Genomic DNA, 21,891 nt, shown 5'->3' on the forward strand with positions numbered 1-21,891 from the left:
GAAACCTAATACCAGATCACCAAATACAGGGTGTTGTATCTTAGGCATTCTTTTATTGTATATCCCATTTTGGTAATTCGTTTTAGTTTCTATGGGAATAGAAGCCAGAGTCAATTATGTAACTATTAAGACTTGTGCACAATTTATTTATAATAGCTAAATCTGAGCTTTAAAGTCAGGTTTTCCACTGTCTAGTTGACATAGTGTTTCAGGTTATGAGAAAGTAAGATATTTTGGAGTGTTTGGGAAGTAATGACAGAATCAGTCAAAAGTTTACTTGTCAAAGCAGGTAAAATTGGTTAAAAAAAATTTTTTTTTAAAGTTACAGCATTTTTAGAAATATTCTTAAAGATTCTGGTCGGTTAAAAGTTATCAGGAAAACTTGGCAAGAAGATTCCCTAGCTTATATTCACATGCCACTGAACCCTGACTAGTTTTTTTGTTTCTAAACATATTTCTGAGTAAAGTACTTCGTTTGGAGTTTCATTTTACTTTTTTGGTGCAGATATTTCACACAATAAACACTGCATTTCAGATTGCTAAATCCCTTTCAGTATTTAATGTAAGTATAAGTAGTCATTACATTCTAAGTGTAATGTAAGTAGTCATTTGAATCATCAAAATAGAAAAATTGTGATGATCATGTAATCATTGTTTTGATCATTACTTGGCACCCTTTGCCTGTAATTTTTTTAAAGAAGTAAAGAAATATTTTTAAGTGGTCTCTACCAGTTGAAAGAATTTTGGTTGACTGCACTTTGGAAAATCAGAATACTTCCATATTAGGAATATAGAGTCAGTATTGAAGAAAATAATTTGATGTTAGTTGTTATATCTAAAGATTATGCCTGGAATTGTTTTGACAGCAAGCGTTTCATTATCCCAGAGTACAGCATTTTAACAATAAGGACTTCATGAGTTTTTTCTGTTTTTTTGTTTTCCCAATCTCTTCTGCACTTCTGGGTTCAGATAGGTTTATGGATACTAGGAACTATCCATGTGGTAAGGGGGAGTGTCAGTTTAGAACCATGATTTTTACTATAAACATAACTCATTTTACTGTGCTTTTAGTTTGTTGTGTTTTGCATATATTTTGTTTTTTACACTTTGAAGCTTTGTGACAACCCTGCGTCGAGCTAGTCTGTTGGTACTATTTTTCCAACAGTATTTGCTTGCTTCACATCTGTGTCACATTTTGGTAATTCTAACACTATTTCAGACCTTTTCGTTATTACCGTATTTGTTACAGTGATCTGTGATCAGTGATCTTTGATGTTACTCCTGTCATTGATTTGGGGCCCCACAAACACCACCTGCATAAGACAGTGAACTTGTTCTATTAACATGTGTATGTTCTGATGCTCTGCTGAACAGCTGTTGCTGTCTCTCTGTCCCTCTCCTTCGGCGTCCCTATTCCCTGAGATACAACAATATTGAAGTTAGGCCAGTTAGTGACTCCGAAATGGCCTCCTAGTGTTCAAGTGAAAGGAAGAGTCTCACTTCTCTTTAAGTAAAAAACTAAAAATGACAGAGCTCGTTAGGAAGGCATGCTGGAAGCCTGGACCGGCAGAAAGCTAGGCCTCTTGTGCCAACAGCTAGTTAAGTGTGAATGCAAAGGAAAAGTTCTTGCAAGAAATCAAAAGTGCTGCTCTAGTGGACACGTGAATGATAAGTGACATGGAGCAAGTTGTAGTGATCTGAATAGAAGATGAAGTAGCCACAACGTTCCCTTAAGCCAAAGCCTAATCCAGAGCAAGGCCCCTCGCTCTCTTCAACTCTGCGAAGGCTCAGAGAGATTCGGAAGCTTCAGGAGAAAAGTTTGAAGCCAGCATTCCCCATTCTGAAAACCCTAGGTCCCTTAAGATTTATGCTAAATCTACTCTGCCTGGGTTCTAGAAATGGAACCACAAAACCTGGATGACAACACGTCTGCTTACAACATGGTACACTGGATATTACGTCCTCTGTTAAAACCTGCTGCTCAGGAAAAAAGACTCCTTTCAAAATATTCCTGCTCATTCATAGTGTATCTATCTAGTTACCCAGGAGCTCTGATGGAGATGTACAAGATTAATGTTTTTATGCCTGCTAACACAACATCCATCTTGCAACCCTCGGGTCAACCCTCATTTTGACTTTCAAACCTTCTTATTTTAGAAATACCTTTTGTAAGGCCACAGCTGTCATAGATAGTGATTCCTTTGTTGGGTCTGGGAGAGTGAATTGAAAACCTTCTGGAAAGGATTCCCCATTCTAGATGTTATTAAGAATATTCATGAGTCAGGACACCTTGGTGATTCAGTCAGTTAAGTGTCTGACTCTTGATCTCAGATCAGGTCTTGATCTCAGGGTTGTGAGTGCTAGCCCTACCTGGGGCCCCACACTGGGCATGGAGCCGACTTAAAAAGAATATTCATGATTCATGGGAAGAGATCAAAATATCAACATGAATAGAACTTTGGAAGAAGTCAGTTCCAGCCCACATGGATGACTTTGAGGGATGCAAGACTTCAGTGGAGGAAGTAATGGTGGGTGGGGTGGACATAGCAGGAGAACCAGCAGGGGACGTGGAGCCTGAAGATGGGACAGGACTGCCGCCGTCTCAGGGTCAGACTTGAACGGATGAGTCGTCTCGTATGGATGAGTCTGCTTCTGGTGAAGATGCTGTAAACAGTGTCGAAATGACAACAGAAAATGTAGGATGTTACATGGTTGATGAAGCAGCGGCAGGGTTTGGAGAGGATCGACCCCAGTTTTGAAAGTTCTGCTATGAATAAAATGGCATAAAATAATGTCACGTGCCATGGAGAAATTGTTAGTGAAAGAGTCCATTGAAGCTACAGCCACCCCACCTTTCAGCAGCCAGGAACTTCAAGGCAACACTCTCCACCAGCAGAAGAGGTTGTGACTCATCGAAAGCCCAATGATGGTTACCTTTATTTTTTTAGCAGCAAAGTATTTTTAGCAGACAGTTGCACTTAAAAGACTATGGAATAGTGCAGGTGTAACTTTTATATGCACAAGGAAGCCAAAAAATTCATCTGACTTGCCTTATTGGATATTCGCTTTATTGTGGGGCTGTGGGACCAAACCCGCAGAATCTTGGAGGTGTGCCTCTGTTGCCTTGCACAGAGACAGAATGAAAAAGTATACTTCTTGCCTTGCTGTGGATTCCACATTATGTAAATGTTTCCTTTATGTTCCTCGTGTTTCGTCTGTCACTTTGCTGGGGTGAAGGAAAGGGAGGATGGGAATGTGGACACTGGCCTGCAGAATCCCCTTGTGAACCCAATCATTGGCCTTCTCTTAGCCCACAACTGCGTCGTGCAGAACGTCACAAGCACACAGCTCGCGGGTGGCTCCCAGCCACGTCGGGGCAGTCTTTCAGCATTGTTGCCCGACAGCTAGACAAAGTGCTCACCGCCCTCTTGTCTCTGACTTCTGTCCTTCCTCTCCCTCATCCCTCCCTCGGCTGATAACCTTCACTACGCAGCTTGTGGGGGGAAGCGCTCACTTTCCTACTTTTGAATCCCCTGACATTCTCGTTTCCGTGATAGAAACAGACACATTTGGGGAAAAATTATGTCTGCTCTTGACAAAGGCGAGCCATCCCTTTCCAGATTCTCACCTTTGCTGCTTCTCTGCGCCATTAGCACCGCCTTTCCCACGGTAGTGGTCCTTTCCCACCTTAAACGTGCTCTGCTATTACCTGTTTTCTTAAAAAAATTTCTTCCCTTGGGATGCTTGGATGGCTCAGTCAGTTAAGCGTTTGCCTACAGCTCAGGTCATGATCCCAAGGTCTTGGCATTGAGTCCTACATCAGGCTCCCTGCTCAGTGGGGAGCCTGCTTCTCCCTCTCACTCCACCGGTGCTCCTGCCTGTGCTCAGCCTCCCGTCTCCCTCCCTCCCTCTCTCCCTCTGACAAAGAAAGAAAGAAAATATTAAAAAAAAAAAAAATTTCCCTTACGTGCTGTACCCACACTCTCCCCCAGCCTGTGTCTTTGCTCCTTTCATAATCAGTCTTCACAAGAGGTGCTCACACACTGTCTCCATTTTCTTACCCCGTCCATCTGTCTGTCAGCCGACTTCTGTTCTGCCTTTCAGCTCCGTTTCCACTGAGGCTTTTGGTCAGAGTCACCAGTGACTTCTGTTAGCATCTTACTAGATTTTTTCATCCATCTGCATTTAACATAGTCTGACATTGCTTTCTTGAAACACTTTACTTTTTGGCATCTGTGGTACCACGTTTCCTTTTATTACCAGCTCTAGCTGGTTTTCAGTAATCGCTGTTGATAGTTCTTGTTCTATTTACTTCTGAATATTTTAGCAGAGCTCCGTAGTCTGCACTCTCTTCTCTGTTCTGTCTTCCTGGCGGGGCTGCATCCGTTCCCGTAGCTGTTCACTAGCCCCTCTAAGGTGAAGATTTCCAGATGGACGTCAGCAGTCCCCTCTTCCGCTTTGACTTGCAGACTTCTGTGTCCAGCTGCTCGTCTGACTCTTTTGGGTTGTCTTTGGATATCTTGAGCTTAACATGTCCAAACTAAAACTTAATTTCGCCTCAGATCCTTCCCATCTGGTAAATTCTTCCATCTTGGCTGCTTTATATTTCGGTAAATTTAAAACCACCTGCCCCATTTGCTTATTTTAACAGCCTGTGTGTCACTTTTGATTCCTTGCTTTCCTTCGTGTCTATGCTCAGTCCATCAGCAAGTCCTGTTGGTTCTGCGTCGAAAACAAATTCTTCTTCCAGTCCCCCCTCATTTCTCGTCTGCTAATTGGCCTCCTTGCGTTTACTCTTCTCGCTCCCTAGTCTTCATTCTCCATGTAGCAGCCAGGTGAGGACTTTACGCTGTTAGATCAGATTACGTAACTTTGCTGTTTAAAACCCCTCAAAGACTTCTAATTGCATTTCGGAGCAGAACTGCAAAAAAATTTGAAATTTTTTACTGTGGTTCTCCAAGGACCTATGTGGCCTGGGTTTTCCCACCTCTCTAACCTCACTTCATAGCATTTTCTTAGTTCCCGGTGAGTGTTAGGCTGTACCTGCAGTAGTTTCCTTTACTTCCTTGATTGTGCCAGGTTCTCTTCTGCCTCTTTGTTTCTGATTCTGAGCCTTTGCACGTACTGTTCTCCGTACCTGAGAAGCTCTTCCCCTGGCGCATCGCAGCCGACTCCGTTTTCCTTGTGTGTGAGTTCAGGTGTCCTCACTACCCTAGCCAGACTCCTCCTTTACTGCAGTATCACTCTCTTTTATATAGCCCTGTTTACTTCCTGAGAAGCACTTATTAAAATGTGTAATTATTTTGGGGTGCCTGGCTGGCTAGTTGGTGGAACATGCAACTGTTGATCTTGGGGTTGTGAGTTTGAGGCCCGTGTTGGGCATAGAAATTACTAAAAAGATAAAAAGGAAGAAATTTTTAATTATTTTGTTCATTTTGAATTGATTTAGGACTTCCTCTTTTTAGAATGGTCTTATTTTAATCTAGATAAAAGAATATGATTAGAGAAGGTGGTTTCTTTGGATTGAATGTGGTTATCATACAAAATTCACTTTGGAGTCTCACCTTGAGAAATGAGTCACCTAAGGGATCCATGTGTTTTTTAATTAAATACACCACTCAGACCATGAGAATTTAGTTTCTTTAACATAGTATCTGATATGTCTTATCTGTGAATTCCTGCCTGTTTACAAATAATTGTCCAGATTTACAAATTTATATAGGTCTATTCAGAATCTTTATAGCTAAATTGAGCTCTGTAGAAAAATTGTTGGGAACTAAGAACTCTGTTGTACAGCATAGCAAAGCAAAACTTTGAAAGCCCAAATAACCAGATTATAGGTTCCTTAAAGGGTGCCAGGGTCTATTCAGTCTAGGTAGAGGCAATGCATAGATTAGAAACAAGTAGAAATATTGGGTTAATGGTAACTTTGGGGAGACCAAAGAAGAGACCAGAGGAACTTGTAAGTCAGTAAAGGAGTGACAGTTCTGAGAGAAATATGCATAAGGATCACCTGGGCAAGAAGCAAATTGGGACTGGAGGACGTATCTACAGAAGGCAGATAAAGACCACCAGTTTAGATACAGAAATAATCCAGTCTCCAGGACATAACACCTGTTTTGGAGAGGGAGGGCATGAGGTTAGAGCCAATTGGGCCTTTGTCAGGTCAACCAGAGTTTCAGTGGGAGTTGACTCCTTCGGGACATTAGCCTGGAGACTTTGAGAAGTAAACAAGAATAGTGTAGGTTGTTTCAGGAGACGGAAGTACAAATTTCCTTTTAGGAATTCCTGATATTCCTCAACATTGTTGAGGGTTTTTTTGTTTGTTTTTAAAATTTAACCCAAAGTATTCATAGATTCTCTTTCCATTTTGGTTCGTGTTAATATTAACAAACACTAATCCCAATGCATTTATTCACATTATAAATTGTACATTTTTTAAAGTATGTAATGTGTGTGTATCTTACCTGCCTGTAATGTTTCTGACTGCTAGCAATACTGTTGTTCCGTCCAATGGTTGAGTTTGCTTATTCTGGTTGGAGCTTGTAGTGTTGGCCTCCCTGGTTAGCTGTGTGGTGACTTCCTTCCATAGCCTCATTTTTCGGTCTAACCAAGGGGAGAAAAAGTCACATGCAGCCAGCCTTAGAAGTAAACAAACACGTTGTTCTTTTAAAAATGCTAGAAGTGCTGAATAGATAGTTCGTGACATTATTGTCATTGAATCTTGGTTTTCCAAGTTAAAGAGCATGCTGCTTACTCTTAGAGCCTGCTTCAGCACCTAGTGGTTCTGGGTGGAGAGTCTTCTATTCCCTTAAAGCATTTGGCAACATAAGAGAGAGGGTTTGAAACAGCAATAAAGTCAAGTGATTTTTCTATATTTTTTCTGATTTCTTAGCAAAACATGACATGTGTAAAATAAACTTTGCAGGTGCATAATGATAATTTATTTTATATTGCTAGAAGTATTGCTACTATGCATGCTGTCAGGAAATAAGGTGTGTGTATATCCCTGAAAAGAAGGCACCGTGCCTTGGAGGATCGGGATGTATTTAGTCAGTGAGTACTGTTCTGCTTGGCACTGGAAAACTTTGAGGAGGAGCTGGCATTGAGAGACTATGATAGTACTTGAACTGTTTGCTTAATCCTAACTGCCAATTGACTGACAGAATAAAAGTCTTTATAAGTAGAGGTCATGGTAACAAGACGTTATTATCTCTAACATGATTGATTGGTGAAACAATAAAGCAAATTTGCACCTTATGATCTATGTAAACGGGGCTCAAAGTTGTTTGACAGTTGGTGTCATTTCCTTCTGGTGTCACCGCAAGACACAAAATTCCTAGTACCTTCAACATCAGATCAGCAACTGTGGACTCTCTGCCTTGCCTTTGGTTAGAATGGATCAAGTTTTTGTTTAAAACCAGTCTCTTGGGACACCTGAGTGGCTCAGTTGTTAAGCAGCTGCCTTTGGCTCAGGTCATGATCCCAGGGTCCTGGGATCGAGTCCCACATTGGGCTCCCTGCTCCGTGGAGAGCCTGTTTCTCCCTCTCCCTCTGCCTGCCGCTCTGCCTACTTGTGTTCTCTATCTCTCTGTCAAATAAATAAATAAAATCTTGAAAAACAAAACAGAACAGCAGTCTTTCGGGGCACCTGGGTGGCTCAGTCATTAAGCGTCTGCCTTTGGCTCAGGTCATGATCCCAAGGTCCTAGGATCGAGCCCCGCATCTGGCTCCCTGCTCTACGGGAAGCCTGTTCTCCCTCTCCCACCCCCCCTGCTTGTGTTCCCTCTCTTGCTGTGTCATTTTCTGTCAAAAAAAAAAAAAAAAATCTTAACAAATAAATAAATAAAACCAATCCCTCCCCTTACCCACTGCAGCTTGTCTCTTTCAGTCTCCCAAGGACATCATTCCTGCACTTGTTCACTTCTTTTCATGCATCCTCTTTTCCCTTCCCTCGATTAAACATCGTCGACTAGCAGACAAACAGATAAGCCTCCTGGAACTCTCCTTCCCCACCAGCAGTCATCAGTTTCTCTGTTCCATTAGCAGCGGGTCTTCTGGAGAGAGCATATATACGTTGTGTCTGCTGTATTACCTTCTCTTTCTCTGGAACCTGTTCAGTCTGGGTTTGGGCCCTGCGATTTCTGCGGAAACCGCTCGTGGTCATCAAGGTCGTCAGGGACTCCACGGTGCAGTGTCTTGTCCACAGTATCCGCGGCATTCCGCACAGCCGCTCCCCCCACCCTTCCTGACCTGCTTCCGTCCCAGCCCGCAGCCTTCTCCTGGCTTCTCCTCCTCAGTGTGTCCAGAGATTTCTCTTCCTGGTAAACACGAGCACTCCAGAGTCCAGGTTTTAGACGTCTCTGTTATCGCTTACGCTCTAGGTGGCTTCGGGTAACGTCACCAGCGACCCCCAGTCTACACTGTTACGTTCAGTCCCTGTTCAGGGTCTCCGCTGGGATATCTGTTGCTTCTCCTCTTCCCTCTGCTACTGCTTGTTCCCCCTCTTTTCCCTGTCACAGTAAGTGACAGCTCTTAGTTTCTTGTTATGGCGCCAAAAACGCTGGGACCATGCTACCTCCCACCTCTCAGCAAACTCTTCTGCCATCCCCTCTCTGGTCTAGCTCACCCCCAGACACACTTCCTCCTCCCAGCATTTGCACACGCTCTTCTTTCCACCTGGAACACTCCCTCCAGACACCCGTGTGGTCGACTCTCTCATTCCTTAAGGTCTTTGTCCAAAAATCCCCTGGGAGAGAAGCCTTCTTTACTGACCATACAGAAAACAGCAACCCGTCCTCCACTACTGTCCCCTTCCCTTGATCCTATTCAGTTTGCTTCACACCAGTTGTCCCTGTTTGACACCAACACATACATGTATATTACATATGTGTGTGTGTGAGTTCACTGCTATCTGTCTTCCTTTCTGAACATAATCTCCACGAGTAGGGACTAGTTTGTTCAATGGTTTATTTCTCCCCAGAGCCAAAAACAGTGCCTCAGAGATAGTAGGCACTCCAGTGTACCTGCAGAATTCTGCGTGACATTCCCACTTGTATCTGTGACCGTTGTGCTAAGAACATATTAAGGATTATGTAGATAATTTTAGCTTAAAAAAAGTAAATGACATTTCCAATATAAAGAGAAATATTTTAGTTGAAAAATATATGTAATTTTGACTTTTAAAGAATTCTTCATTAGTGAATTCCAAGAACTGTTTATAAATATATAACTTTTTCATGATTTTAATTGAATTTTAATTATATGGTTGAAATTAATAATTTGTATATAGATTAGATAACTGATATTTTCCAATTTTACCTGGTATCATTTTGTTAGAAAAAGATGAAATTAGTGAAGAAAGGAATATTCATTTTAAAATGTTTCGTTTATGGAAGACTTTATTTTCAATCTGTTTAGTTACTTCACCACTCTTAGAGAACTATGTGTGTGATTCGTTATAGTTAAACAAGCATTAGAATGTGTCCTCATCTCCTAACTAAAGGTCACTCATTTTTTGTAAGTAATTTGTTTCCTCCATGAGACATGTATTTTGTGTATATTCTTCTCTCTTTAACGTATAATCAGATTTCTTCCTATTTTCTATTTCACTGCTGTCTTTTCACCTTTCTTTTCCTGCCTGCGTCAGAATTCTTGCGGGGGCCTGAGATAGCTCTGCTCCGCAAGCGCCTGCAACAGCTGAGGCTTAAGAGGGCTGAGCAGCAGAGGCAGCAAGAACTGGCTGCGTGCGCCCAGCGGCCTTCCACTTCCGAGCAGTCCTCTCCCGAGGGCTCTTCACAGGACCCGCAGGCTTCAGGTTATTAACGTCAAGTGTCCTCACGCAGCTGGTGCAGTTGGTGTTTTAACACTGCTATCGTGTAACGAGATGCTTCCCTCCTCCCCTTCCGCAAGGGCTGGTGGCGCTGGCAGCTTGTCCCTCCCTCCCTGTCCTGCGTGGAGGGTGTTTGAGGATATTCGTCATCCCACGGCTGGAGGGATAGGTTTTGGCAGCAGTATTTGCCAGAGAGATGAATAAAATTATAAGCCATAATTTTACTCGTAATACTTCTGGGAGGGGGCTGATGTTTATTATTACTTTTATAGCAGATGAGCAACTTTCGAATAATATACTGAATTCAGAGCCTGCTTTGATATTTTTATTGGAATTTCTTATATGCTGAATTGATATCTGTGCTTATGGCCCCAGTGGTTGTTGTTCTTTCGTTGTTCCTGTGGAAATTAACCAGTATTCCTGGGAATGGAGTGTGATCCTAGATTTTAGAATTACAGTGTTGTTCCGCCAAACCAGCATGCTGACTCCGTTATCCCCTCCTGTAATTATTTTCTTCAATATTTGCTTACTTACTCCTTGTATACACAGTCAACTTTCTGATACATAGGGCAGCAGAAATGCCCCAGAGTCCCATGTTCCTGTTCCTGTGCTGTAGAACTCTGATAGACAGGGATGGTCAGTGCCTCTCTCTCTTTGAGCATTTTATTTTTTTTTATTTTTATTTTTTTAAAGTATGTCTTTTTTTTTTTTTTTTTTTTTAAGATTTTACTTATTTATTTGACAGAGAACACAAGTAGGCAGAGAGGCAGGCAGAGAGAGAGAGAAGCAGGCTCTGCACTGAGCAGAGGGCCCGATGCGGGGCTCGATCCCAGGACCCTGGGATCATGACCTGGGCTAAGGCAGAGGCTTTAACCCGCTGAGCCACCCAGGCGCCCTCTTTGAGCATTTTAATGGCCTAGTTTGTTTATGCCAGTGAGCTCCTGATGCTCAACAAACATTTGTTGACGTAACCAGTGAAAGACACAGCACAAGATAATTTGTCAATTTAATTCTTTCAAGATGGATGTTAGGTACTATACATCTTATTGTATAGGTACTACATCGTAAATGCTACAAATCTTTTATTTAGGAACTAGAGTGTAGCTGGGTTCTCATACTAATGAGATGATGATAATTTAATATACTACTTTGTTTCGCCACCCTAAGGAGTGATGAGTTAGGGTATTTATTTAATTACTTTGAGAACTCCAATTAACTACTTGGAATCTGTTTGTATATTGGTAGAACTGAACAGTATCCACTGTATAAATATCTGTTCCACTAAGTGTTGACAACAAAAGCACATTATATAATATCATGGTGAATGAAACAGATTTAAATAACTATAATATAGATACGATGTTTGGAATAAACTCTGGACTTGATTTTTAATTCAGTGTTACATTAGTGGAAGGAGTATCAGCCCAGGTCTCTGATCATTTTTTTTTTCCTATACTTGAAACTAACTGGAGAGTTCGGTTAAGTTACAGTCATGACATTTAAGAATAAGACATTTTGCTATGATTATGTGCTATATACAAAACTGTAGCTTATGTGTTTCAAAGGAAAAAATATGCAACGTAAAAACCAAATAAGTAGGAAGTTAAAATGCACCTACGTATATACATATTTTTAAAATACTGAAGTTAACAGGTAACAAACCAAGTATTAGAGTGAGCTTGAGTGCGAAAAACAAAACTGTCTACATTTGTACATTGTAGACATTAGAAAAATATTTTTAAACTCAGCATTTCATATCTAGCTTACCAATTTGAATTCAACCAGGTTCTTTTTTTATAGCCAGAAAGCTTTAGAGTGATGTGGTCTCTCTGAAGTGAGATGCTATTTTACCAACTCTGAGTATCCTTCTCATTAAATAGTATCTAATTTGGTAGTCAGTCTTTTTGTGGCAATCTTTAAAAAGCCAAAGTTCCGTAGACACTGCCTCATTTTGAGGTTGAGAAATGTGTTAATCTTTACTTTGTTTTTAAACAACATCTTGGGGCCGCTGAGCCTGTCTCCATGGCCAGTAGTAGAGACTTCTAGTGTCAGAGCGATTGTGTGTCGTTTCCTTCGCCTACAAGGTGAAGTGCTTCTTGTGTAGCCTATGCTTTTAACATAGCGTTCCTGTGAGGCCCCGGTACGTCTGATCTGTGACGCATCCTGGGTTCGTTTCATAATGCTGCTTTGACTGTCCTCAGTTGTGACGGGAACACTGTGTAGTAATTAAATGAGAAAAAGTTAAATCATATATAGTTTGTTACAAAGAACAACCAATATAATCTATCTAATTTGTCCATTTATGGATATGAGGAAAAATGATTCGGCTTAATGCAAAATTTATTTTTTCAGAACACACAGATTATAAAAACACAGAATAGGAATTAAATTTATGAAATTCAACAGGGAAATAAGGTTTTATTTGAATAACAAAACATGTTCTTAAACTTAATGAATAAATACAGTATTGTCTTTGTATTATGGACATTAATTGACCGACCATAGCTAACTTCTAAAAATTTCATTTTTCGGGGGCGCCTGGGTGGCTCAGTGGGTTAAGCCGCTACCTTCGGCTCAGGTCATGATCTCAGGGTCCTGGGATCGAGTCCCGCATCGGGCTCTCTGCTCAGCGGGGAGCCTGCTTCCTCCTCTCTCTCTGCCTGCCTCTCTGCCTACTTGTGATCTATCTCTGTCAAATAAATAAATAAAATTTTTTAAAAAAAAATTTCATTTTTCGAAGTCAGAATTTATCACGTTAAAATACTTTTACTAAAAAATAAGTAAATAAATAAAATATTTTTACTTTTTTAAGCCAAAAAACTAAGAATTTATCCTAGACTTTTAGGAAATACATCATGACTTGTTTCTAGGCTTTCAGTGATTTTTTTTTTTTTAAATGATAAAGAGATGAATTTGCCTTCATCAGATTACTGCTCACGTATTAGACTGGTTGCCTTCTTAGCCTGTTCCTGTGACTGGATGAGCTTGGACAGGTCATTTGGCTGCTTTATGTCTCAGTTTCCCAGTTATTGTTTTATTTAGTCTGGCCTGCCATGATTTACAGAGAGCACAAGGTTGGGGTAGACAATACTGCATAAAATTTTTATACTCCTAAGTAGAGCAGCACACAATAATGTACTATCTTAATTATGGTATCTTTCACTTGCTACCTCAGAATTAGCTCGTGCCCCAGCCGTATACAGCTGGCCGCATTCGGAGTTCTGAGTGAGCTGTAAAGACGTGCCAGAAACAGCTGTGGCGGAGGCAGTCGGCACAGTGCTGGTTTTAAACCCAACTCTTTTTTTCCATTCCAGGTCCCCCAGAAGTCCTGGGCTGCTGGCTCCTGCTCAGAGTGACAGCCCCTGTGGAGTCTGCTCTACTGGCCCGACCACCACAGAGCCCCACTGGAGCATGGAGCCAGCCTAGAGAGGGTCAGGTAGGAACTGTTTTTTCACTTTATGGCACGGTTTTGCTGATTGGAAAAGAAAGAAGTAAGTTTTATACCCTTTTGGGGTATAAAACATCGGTGATTATTTTTCAAAAAGGGCTTTTCAAAACTGAGCCATATTGGAAAAAATCAGCACTTACCCGATCCTGTGCAAGCAGGAGCTATACAACACCCAACTCCCCCCTGTCCTGTGGCGACAGTCACGCATAGCACTTCTCAAGTGGATGCATTCGATCCTGTTTTTAGTGTTTATAGCAGTAGTAGTTGGTAAGTCAGGTGTGATGTTGGTCTAGTTCTTTAGTCCTTCCCGACCTTTAATGAGCGCTTGAGACTTGGGAAGCTTTCTATCATTACTTCTCATTCAGTATCATGTTTCTGAAAAACAGGCAAGTAATAATAACATTAATTGACCCTTTCCTCAGTGCTAAGTAGTTTACATTAGATATCTCATTAAGTCTTCACCAGAACAGTATGTGGTAGATACTATGATTATCCCCATTTTACAGATGGAGAAACTGAGACATATAGACCTTAAATGGCTTGTCCAGGATTATAGTATAACTGAGTAGAAAAGCCAAAATTGAACCCAGAAGTCTGGCTGATGAGTACTTGTTAATTACCTTTAAGACTATAATTCCTTATTTTGTCTACAATTGAAAAATTGTGATGAGAAAATTCAGAAAATTCTAAAGAGTTTTTTTCAAAACCAAAATATAATTTTTTTTTAATATACGGAAATTGACCCTGAGACACCTTGAGCTCAGCACTGACTGAGTTTTTGCCTAAAGTTTATCTCTACCTTAAAAATTATGTTAATAATTCTAAACACTTCCAATAACTAGACCAACCATGTTGCATTTTGCAGTACGTTATCAGTAGACCATATGGTCTGATTTTTACTTTGTAATGGTGCTTTCTGAAAGATATTTTACAGGGAAATGGAGTAGAGCATGCAGACAGCTGAAGCAGTCAGCATTGAGCTAATTTTACTGTGTTAATATTTGGAAATATTTCTATAAGTTAGAACTTACAGGTATTGTATTTATGAATATCTTGTGGTATAAAAACATGTTACTTCAGATGTTTATGTGACAGGAAAATAATCCTTCCAAAACCAGTTTGCCTTGTACCCAAGATTAAAAATGGAATAGAAGCAATGATAGGATTTCTTCTTAAAGATTGGTTTTTCAGGATGGGAGGCACAACAAATGACTCCCCAGATGCATACAGTTGTGAGAGGCTGAAAACCAATAAGGAAACCCTTCTTGTTTAATACTGTCTTTCTGTTTTAACGTAAACTTTGCTAATAGTTTGAATCATTAAAGAGATTGAAAATCCATAATTTTGAGGCAGTGACAGCATTCTAAATCATCAATGCGTTTTTAAAAGACATATTCTTTTCTAAACTCCAAGAAGTTAGATAGGATGCACTTCATTTTATAAGACCTGTACATTACATAATATTTATTGAAAATTCCATATTCGTTAAATGAGTCCCTGATAGGTTCATAGTTTTCTGAGGGCTCTTATAAATGAGAACACAGTGAAATGTATAACAAATACAAAGAGACAAAAAAATATTCATAAGACATTTTCTAGGAGATTTTCCAATATTTATTTCACTGTGACTCAAGTTTTTGTTATGTTTTTCTTTACTGTAGGGAATATAATTTTGGTTGTCTCTAGAGACCAACTTACCTGTTCTTGAAAAAACAACATGGTGGGAATGTTGTATCTAAGTCTAAAATGCTTAAATGAGAAGTTTTATAAGGGAAAGTAGAGCCTGGATAGACTCAGGAACTGATGACGTACTGCTGTTCTTTCTTCTTCGTGCGTGTGTTGTCCAGATTTGCTAAACTGAATGTTCCGATGAAGAGATAAGTAAGCCTGAGTCGGAGCTGTTACCCAGATAATGCACATGCTTTATCAGAATCTAGTAATACAGAAGTCTCAGCAGACGGGTTGTATCAGAAGGTAGACGATTTACAGTTGATAGGAGTGGCCCCAAGGTTCAGACTTTTAAGTGTAGAAATTGAAGCAATCAGGTGATATAAAATTGCAGAGAATCCAAGATATATTGAAAAACTTTTCTTAGCCATCAGGTTAAGAACAAATAGAAACTGGTGATTATCCAAAAGTGCAAGATTTTTGTCTTACTAATATTTGCTAAGAACTAGAGCACAGGACATTAGAGACGGGAAGTATTCTTACATTTAGGAGAGAGCTGTGCTTATTATCTACATATTCCCTTTTCATATCGCCCTGTTGGACACTGAAACTCAAGCGAGGACTTGGTAGCCACCTCCTTCTGTTCTCCAATGCCTTGCTTAAGTTACTAGTTCCCCAGGATGACCAGGAAGAAAGGTGACGCTTAGATCTAAAAATGTCACATAGCTAATTATTGTCAGAACCAGGTTTAGAATCAAAACTCACTAACCCCGGATGAGTGCTCTTTCCATTTGACCATGCTGCCTTTCTTTGTATCAGTGTTTTCCAAACAGTAGAACACACTTATAGGACAGATTCTTACACAGAAACTCAGTGTATCAAAAGGATAAAAAATTAAATGTTCTATTTAAAGCCAGGGTGGAAAGCACAAAGCTCAGACCATTAAACCTACTCCTTTTCTCTTTTTCTTTTCCCACCAGGCACCTAAAGAAACCTAAGCCTTCAACAGAGTATAGTTGTAATATGCATAACATATCTTAGAATTTCCAACATTGTCTATATTTCTGTAATGGCAATTACTTCATTGATTTTTCTCTTATAAACCATTTTCTTTGTCTGACATCTTCACTTGGGCTCCTATTTTCAACTCAAGGTGCAATACCTAGCAAAGCATAGCAAGCATCTCATTTCATGCTTTGAATGCTCAGTCCAGAATGAAAGCCATCCTTAAGGAGCTGGGAAGGGGTTCGAGAAGGGGAAGGAGTCTTCTGTTTAGTGAAGGAGATACTCTAGTTTTATTTTATCTGCCTTGACCTATGCTAAACTTGAATTTGATAAAAGGTATATGCATGGAAGTAGAAGACTATTTTCTTAACTCATTCTCAGCATTGCTAAATGCTTGTGTGGAATAACCTGTCTGAAGCCCACGGCTGCTGACTCACTGCTTAGGAAATACATCACCGTACTGGCTTCTGTTCCCCACCCTTAGACCTTTGTCTTAAGCTTAGAGTTGATCATGACTTTGCTGTGCAGTTTTCTACTGCTTACTTTTAAGTTGAAATCTCATTTTTGTTTCAGATTCTCCTTCTTCTGTGGTTAACAAACAGCTCGGATCCATGTCACTTGACGAGCAACAGGGTGCGTGCGACAGGAGATGCGCTCTGCCCATCCAGCCGTAGCTTTATTGCATAAACCCAGCTCTCTCTCACTTCCTCATAGCATTTCATTTTGATTATGGTCTGGTAGTGGGTATTTTGTGGGCTAAATGACCCTAGGTAGTTTGGGGTACAAAGGTCCTCCTTGGCCTCTACAAATTATCTTCTACGTAAACTAAGTTAATTTCTACCTTTGGCCCTTATGCCAACTTTAAATTATCTTTTTATAATAATATTGTAATGGATATAAGCTATATCCATTTTTAAAAATTCTAGGTATCATGAAATTGTGTAGAATTGTGAATATGAGGCTGCCATATTACCTAGTGGCTGATTTAGAAAAGGTTATATAATGCAGTAATATTCTCTATTACCAGATCGCTGTTGTAATGATACTTGGTTTTATGTCTCAGGAGTGACCAAACTCCTCATAGCTTTAACTGTAAGGAGCACTGCTGTGAACTCAGAGATAAGCTTTGGAGCCATCAATCAGAAGGGAAAATAGCTTCCACTCACACTTGCACTTTTTGTAGTGGGAGAGGAATGAGATCAACCCGAGAGCTGTGAGCACAGCCTCATGAGGTTATTTGTCAGGCTCTATTACTAGAAGAGCACACAGAGCACAGAAACGGATTGGTAGAGGAAGACAAACCAAACAAATGGGCTTTTAGAATTAGGGCAACAGCTTTATCATTGCCCCTCAGAATTCCCTGGACAATTCTAAATGCATTTTGATGCAGTGGGTAGAAAAAGTTGATGTTAAGTTATCAAGAATAATTTAAATAATATTCCCTTTTCTCTATTTAAAATGACAAATGATTGCTTATTAGACTTTATAAGTATTTTTCAAAAAATTAAAAAAGAAATAACTCAGCCCTAAGGCCATAAGCTTTAGTTGGCTGAAAAGTTTACACCTGTAGGATGACTCATTTGCTGATAGTATTTGGGAAATTAAATATTGCTGAAGTAGTGGGAAGTAGATCTGATTTTAGCTGTCTTCTTGGACATATTCAGAAACTAATTTTAAAATAAATTCCTTTTGGTCTTAAATTATTCTCTATAGCCCTGAGATGACAAGTGTTGCTGGAGGTTTTTCTGTTCTTGAGAATGAACAAATGATGAATGACTTGGTAAATGAATTTGAGAAGTAAGAAATTCAGCATGTTTTGTCTCTATATATTTATTGTAGAGGTATTAACAGTGATGAATAATTCCCTTACAGTAAAGTACAATTATATCATATTGTAATATATTGTACTATTGTTACAAACTGCTCTCTAGTCAAATAATTATTTCTGTAAGGATACATGAATGTAAATAGTATATCACTACCAGAGAGTTTGTAGCCAGATTGCATACTCTGTTCATCACATAGAATAATTCCCGTAGATTACATTGAATCTTTTATTCAGTTTAACTTGGTACTTAATTTACTTATGATATGGGATATGGCCAGAAGAGATGACTGTAGGGTAACACACAGATTTTTGGAACAAGGCCTGGGTGAGTGACGATGCCACTTAAGTAAGGTAGACTTGTTTGGCGGCAGAAATCAAGTAGTTCTCGGTTTTTCTGGCGTAAACTATGATATGCCTTTTAGTCATATCAGTAGAAGTGTTACATAAAAGGGCAAGTCTTGAGCGGGCCTGGCAGAAGCTGCATCATAATCATCAATGAACTGTGTGATAAGTCCTCTGAGTTAGAAATATTTTAAAGAATTAAATCCTGAGGTTTTTTTGTTTTTGTTTTTGTTTTTATTTCATGCATTTTTGCTTAACAGGATGACATCTTTTAAAGTACTAGGGACTTCTACATCCCAGGCCTATATTACCTAAAAATAACTTTTATGAAAATTAGAGAAACTGCCCACCACCGTCTTTCTCACCTGGACTAAGGGAGCCGCCTCTTACCTGGGCTCCTTGTATCCACTGAGGCCATACAGCCTGTTCCCCAGCAATAGCCAGAGTGAACTTTTAAAAACATAAATCTAAACCTGTCCTTCATCTGCCTAAAACTTTCTAATTGTATCCCCTTGCCCTTCAAAGCAGCCTAAACCCATACCTTGGTATACAGAGCCCTGCATGACCTCCCGGCCCTTGGCTCCCCAGCCTTATTTCAGGCCACCCCCCTCACTGACTCAGCTCTTAGCAAACAGGTTTGCTTGTAGTCCCGTTGATACTCTCTGCTTCTCTCCCTCTCAAAAGCTGTATATCTACTATTCCCTCTCCCCAAATCCTTTTCTCTACCCATCAGATCCCAGTTAGAAATTTCTTTCTCAAAAGTAACATGACATTTTAGTTTGAGTAATTCTCTGCTCTTTTTCTCTTTGGGACCTGCTGTTTTCCTTCATGGCATTTGTCAGAATGTGTGATCATACATGTAAGGGTTTGTTCGGTGCCTGTATTCTCTGAATAGTGCTTTCATTCACTGTTACACTTAGTGCCTAACACCAGATCTGTTCTGTGTGAAAACAATAAATATCTGTTAAATGAGGGAGTAACTGAATTCTTTAAGCAGTAGGATGCCATAAATATTATTTCAGCTTGAGAGAAGCAGACGCGGGTTTACGTATTGGAAAGATGATTTCGGCAGGATTCTAGACAGTTGATTGGAGGGCGGTAAGATTGTAAACTGCAAGGCCATGTAGGGGCAGTTGTAGCAGTCCAATGAGAGACGGTATGGGGTCCAAAGTAAGGCAGCAGTGGTGGGAAGGGAGAAGAGTGGACAGATTTTTTAAATACTTAAGAGACAGAATTGATGGCACCTTGAGACGGAGTAGTTAAAAATGAACGAGGGAACCATATCCAGGTGTCTTGATGGGTAATAGTGGTGATACCATCAACCAAGATAGGAATTTCAGGAGAAACAGCTGGTTATGTGGGAGGGGAAAAATACATGAGATTTTCTTGATATGTTGAGTTTGGAGTACCTTCAGATACCCAAATGGAGAAATGTTATAGACCGTTGGGGGATATATGTTTCTGGGGGGTCACCAGAGAGGCCTGAGGTGGAGAAAAACATTAAGAATAATGAATTTAGGGGGGCGCCTGGGTGGCTCAGTGGGTTAAGCCTCTGCCTTTGGCCCAGGTCATGATCTCAGGGTCCTGGGATTGAGCCCCGCATTGGGCTCTCTGCTCAGCAGGGAGCTTGCTTCCTCCTCCTGTCTGTCTCTCTGCCTGCCTCTCTGCCTACTGGTGATCTCTCTGTCAAATTAAAAAAAAAAAAAAAAAACCTTTAAAACAAAAAAGAATAATGAATTTAGGGGCGTCTGGGTGGCTCAGTTGGTTAAGTGACTCTTCAGCTCAGGTCATGATCCTGGAGTCCTGGGATGGAGCCCACATCGGGCTCCTGCTCAGCAGGAAGTTTGCTTCGCCCGCTGACCTCTCTCCTCTCATGCTCTCTCTCTTTCATTGTCTCTCTCTCCCTCTCAAATAAATAAAGTATTAAAAAATAAAAAGAATAATGAATTTACAGATGGTTGAAACCAGGGGAGCAGAGGAGGCTGTCTAGGCAAAGAGGGCACAGTGAAAGAGCGGCGTCTGCACTACAGGAGCAAGCAGAGAAACGGATCCAGCTAAGGAGACAGAAAAGGAGCGAGCAGAGACATTGGCTGGGCCAAAAGAATGCCAAGTCAGGGAAGAGAGAAGTTCAAGGAGGAGCTGGTCAGCGGCGACATGTGAGGCAATGAGGTCAGCTATGGAAAGGACTGAGAAATTTTTCTGGACTTTGGAAATGTGTGGATTATCCGTTGTTGAGGCCTTGCAGTTTCATTGGTACGGTGGAGGCAGAAGCCAGAGAGCAGCGGTTAGAGAAGAGAGGTTTTTGTTTCAGAGGTGGAAATACTGGTATGGAGATGATCTTCCAATAAGCTCAATTAAGAAAAAAGTTAGAGGATAGGTCATGTCTGGGGGTGAGGGTACAGTTTCAAAACTGAGCTTTTTTTTTTTTTTTTTTTTTTAATTTCTTCATTGATTTGTATACATTATTTTAAAAAGACTTTTCAGAAAGACTGAACCTTCAGTTTTTGTGCATTGTGTTATTTAATCATTATAACATTCCTCTGAATTAGAGGTTGTATAAGAAGAGTAAGAGACAGAAAGATAACCAGCTACTTGCCGAGTGAGTGAAGGAGCTGGGATTCACACCCCAGTCTCTTCGAGCCAGTAATCACTCTGCTCAGCCATATCCCTGGAAGCAAGGGTGTGTATAAAACCGAGAATGTTGACCAAATAAGAAAGACTCCCCATCAAAGGAGCTAAAGGTACGGGGGATAGTTGTTGTCCTCAGATAATGCTCTGACTTCAAGTTTTGATTTTGTCAAGACTCCTGTTCTCCATTTTATCCTGTAGAATGGGAACAGCACATTGGTTAAGTTTTCCTTCTGAATATGTTTCTAAGGATTGTTTAACCATACTTTAAATTTCTTACCCATATTTTTAAGAAAAACTTAGATTTCTTTAATTAACAATTCAGGGTTTTTTTTTTTTTACCATTCGTCAAATTTGACCATTTGACCATGTTCGTCTCACAAGCTCTCCAGTACTTGGACATGTTGTTCCATTTCCCATAGTAGTTCTTGGGTTTCTTTATTGGGGATAAAAATGTTACTGATCAAAATTTTAAAATTGGGGCACCTGGCTGGCTCAGTCAGTAGAGCATATGACTCTTGATCTCAGGGTTGTAAGTTAGAGTATCACATTGGGTGTAGAAATTACTTAAAAATAAAATCTTTTAAAAAAGAGGTTTTTTTTTTTTTTAAAAATTGTAATTGACTTCTTCACTGAAAAATTTGGTTTCTTTCACTGTTCACATACATGTTATTGAATTGGTTGATTGCAGTCACTGTATAGTTTATCTTTTTTTTTTTTTAAGATTTTTTTTTTTTTTTTTTTGTCAGAGAGAGAGGGAGAGAGAGTGAGCACCAGCAGACAGAATGGCAGGCAGAGGCAGAGGGAGAAGCAGGCTCCCCGCCGAGCAAAGAGCCCGATGTGGTACTCGATCCCAGGGCGCTGGGATCATAACCTGAGCCGAAGGCAGCTGCTCAACCAACTGAGCCACCCAGGCGTCCCATATCTTTTCTTTTTTTTTTATAGATTTTATTTATTTATTTGACAGAGAGAGATCACAAGTAGGCAGAGAGGCAGGCAGAGAGAGAGGAGGAAGCAGGCTCCCCGCTGAGCAGAGAGCCTGATGCAGGGCTCGATCCCAGGACCCTGGGATCATGACCTGAGCCAAAGGCAGAGGCTTCAACCCACTGAGCCACCCAGGCACCCGTCTTATATTTTTGA

At 40.4% G+C, this 21,891-nt stretch overlaps 1 protein-coding gene across 10 annotated transcripts in view; it reads left to right on the forward strand.

Moving 5' to 3' along the window:
* The window catches only part of DCAF6 (DDB1 and CUL4 associated factor 6), a 146,451-nt gene that overhangs the window by 75,536 nt on the left and 49,024 nt on the right, over window positions 1-21,891 (forward strand). For 5 of the 10 annotated variants that reach the window (XM_082702672.1, XM_082702673.1, XM_082702671.1 and 2 more), the window contains exon 11: window positions 16,527-16,586. The exons of 3 other annotated variants lie outside the window; for them this stretch is intronic. In XM_082702672.1, coding sequence (XP_082558798.1) covers window positions 16,527-16,586 — 60 coding nt within the window. Of the gene's footprint in view, window positions 1-9,649; window positions 9,818-16,526; window positions 16,587-21,891 lie in introns of all 10 variants that reach the window. 2 more of the 10 variants (XM_082702677.1, XM_082702669.1) reach the window with 1 other exon arrangement.

The sequence above is a fragment of the Mustela nivalis genome (genome assembly GCF_964662115.1).
Source record: "Mustela nivalis genome assembly, chromosome: 16".
Lineage (NCBI taxonomy): Eukaryota > Metazoa > Chordata > Mammalia > Carnivora > Mustelidae > Mustela > Mustela nivalis.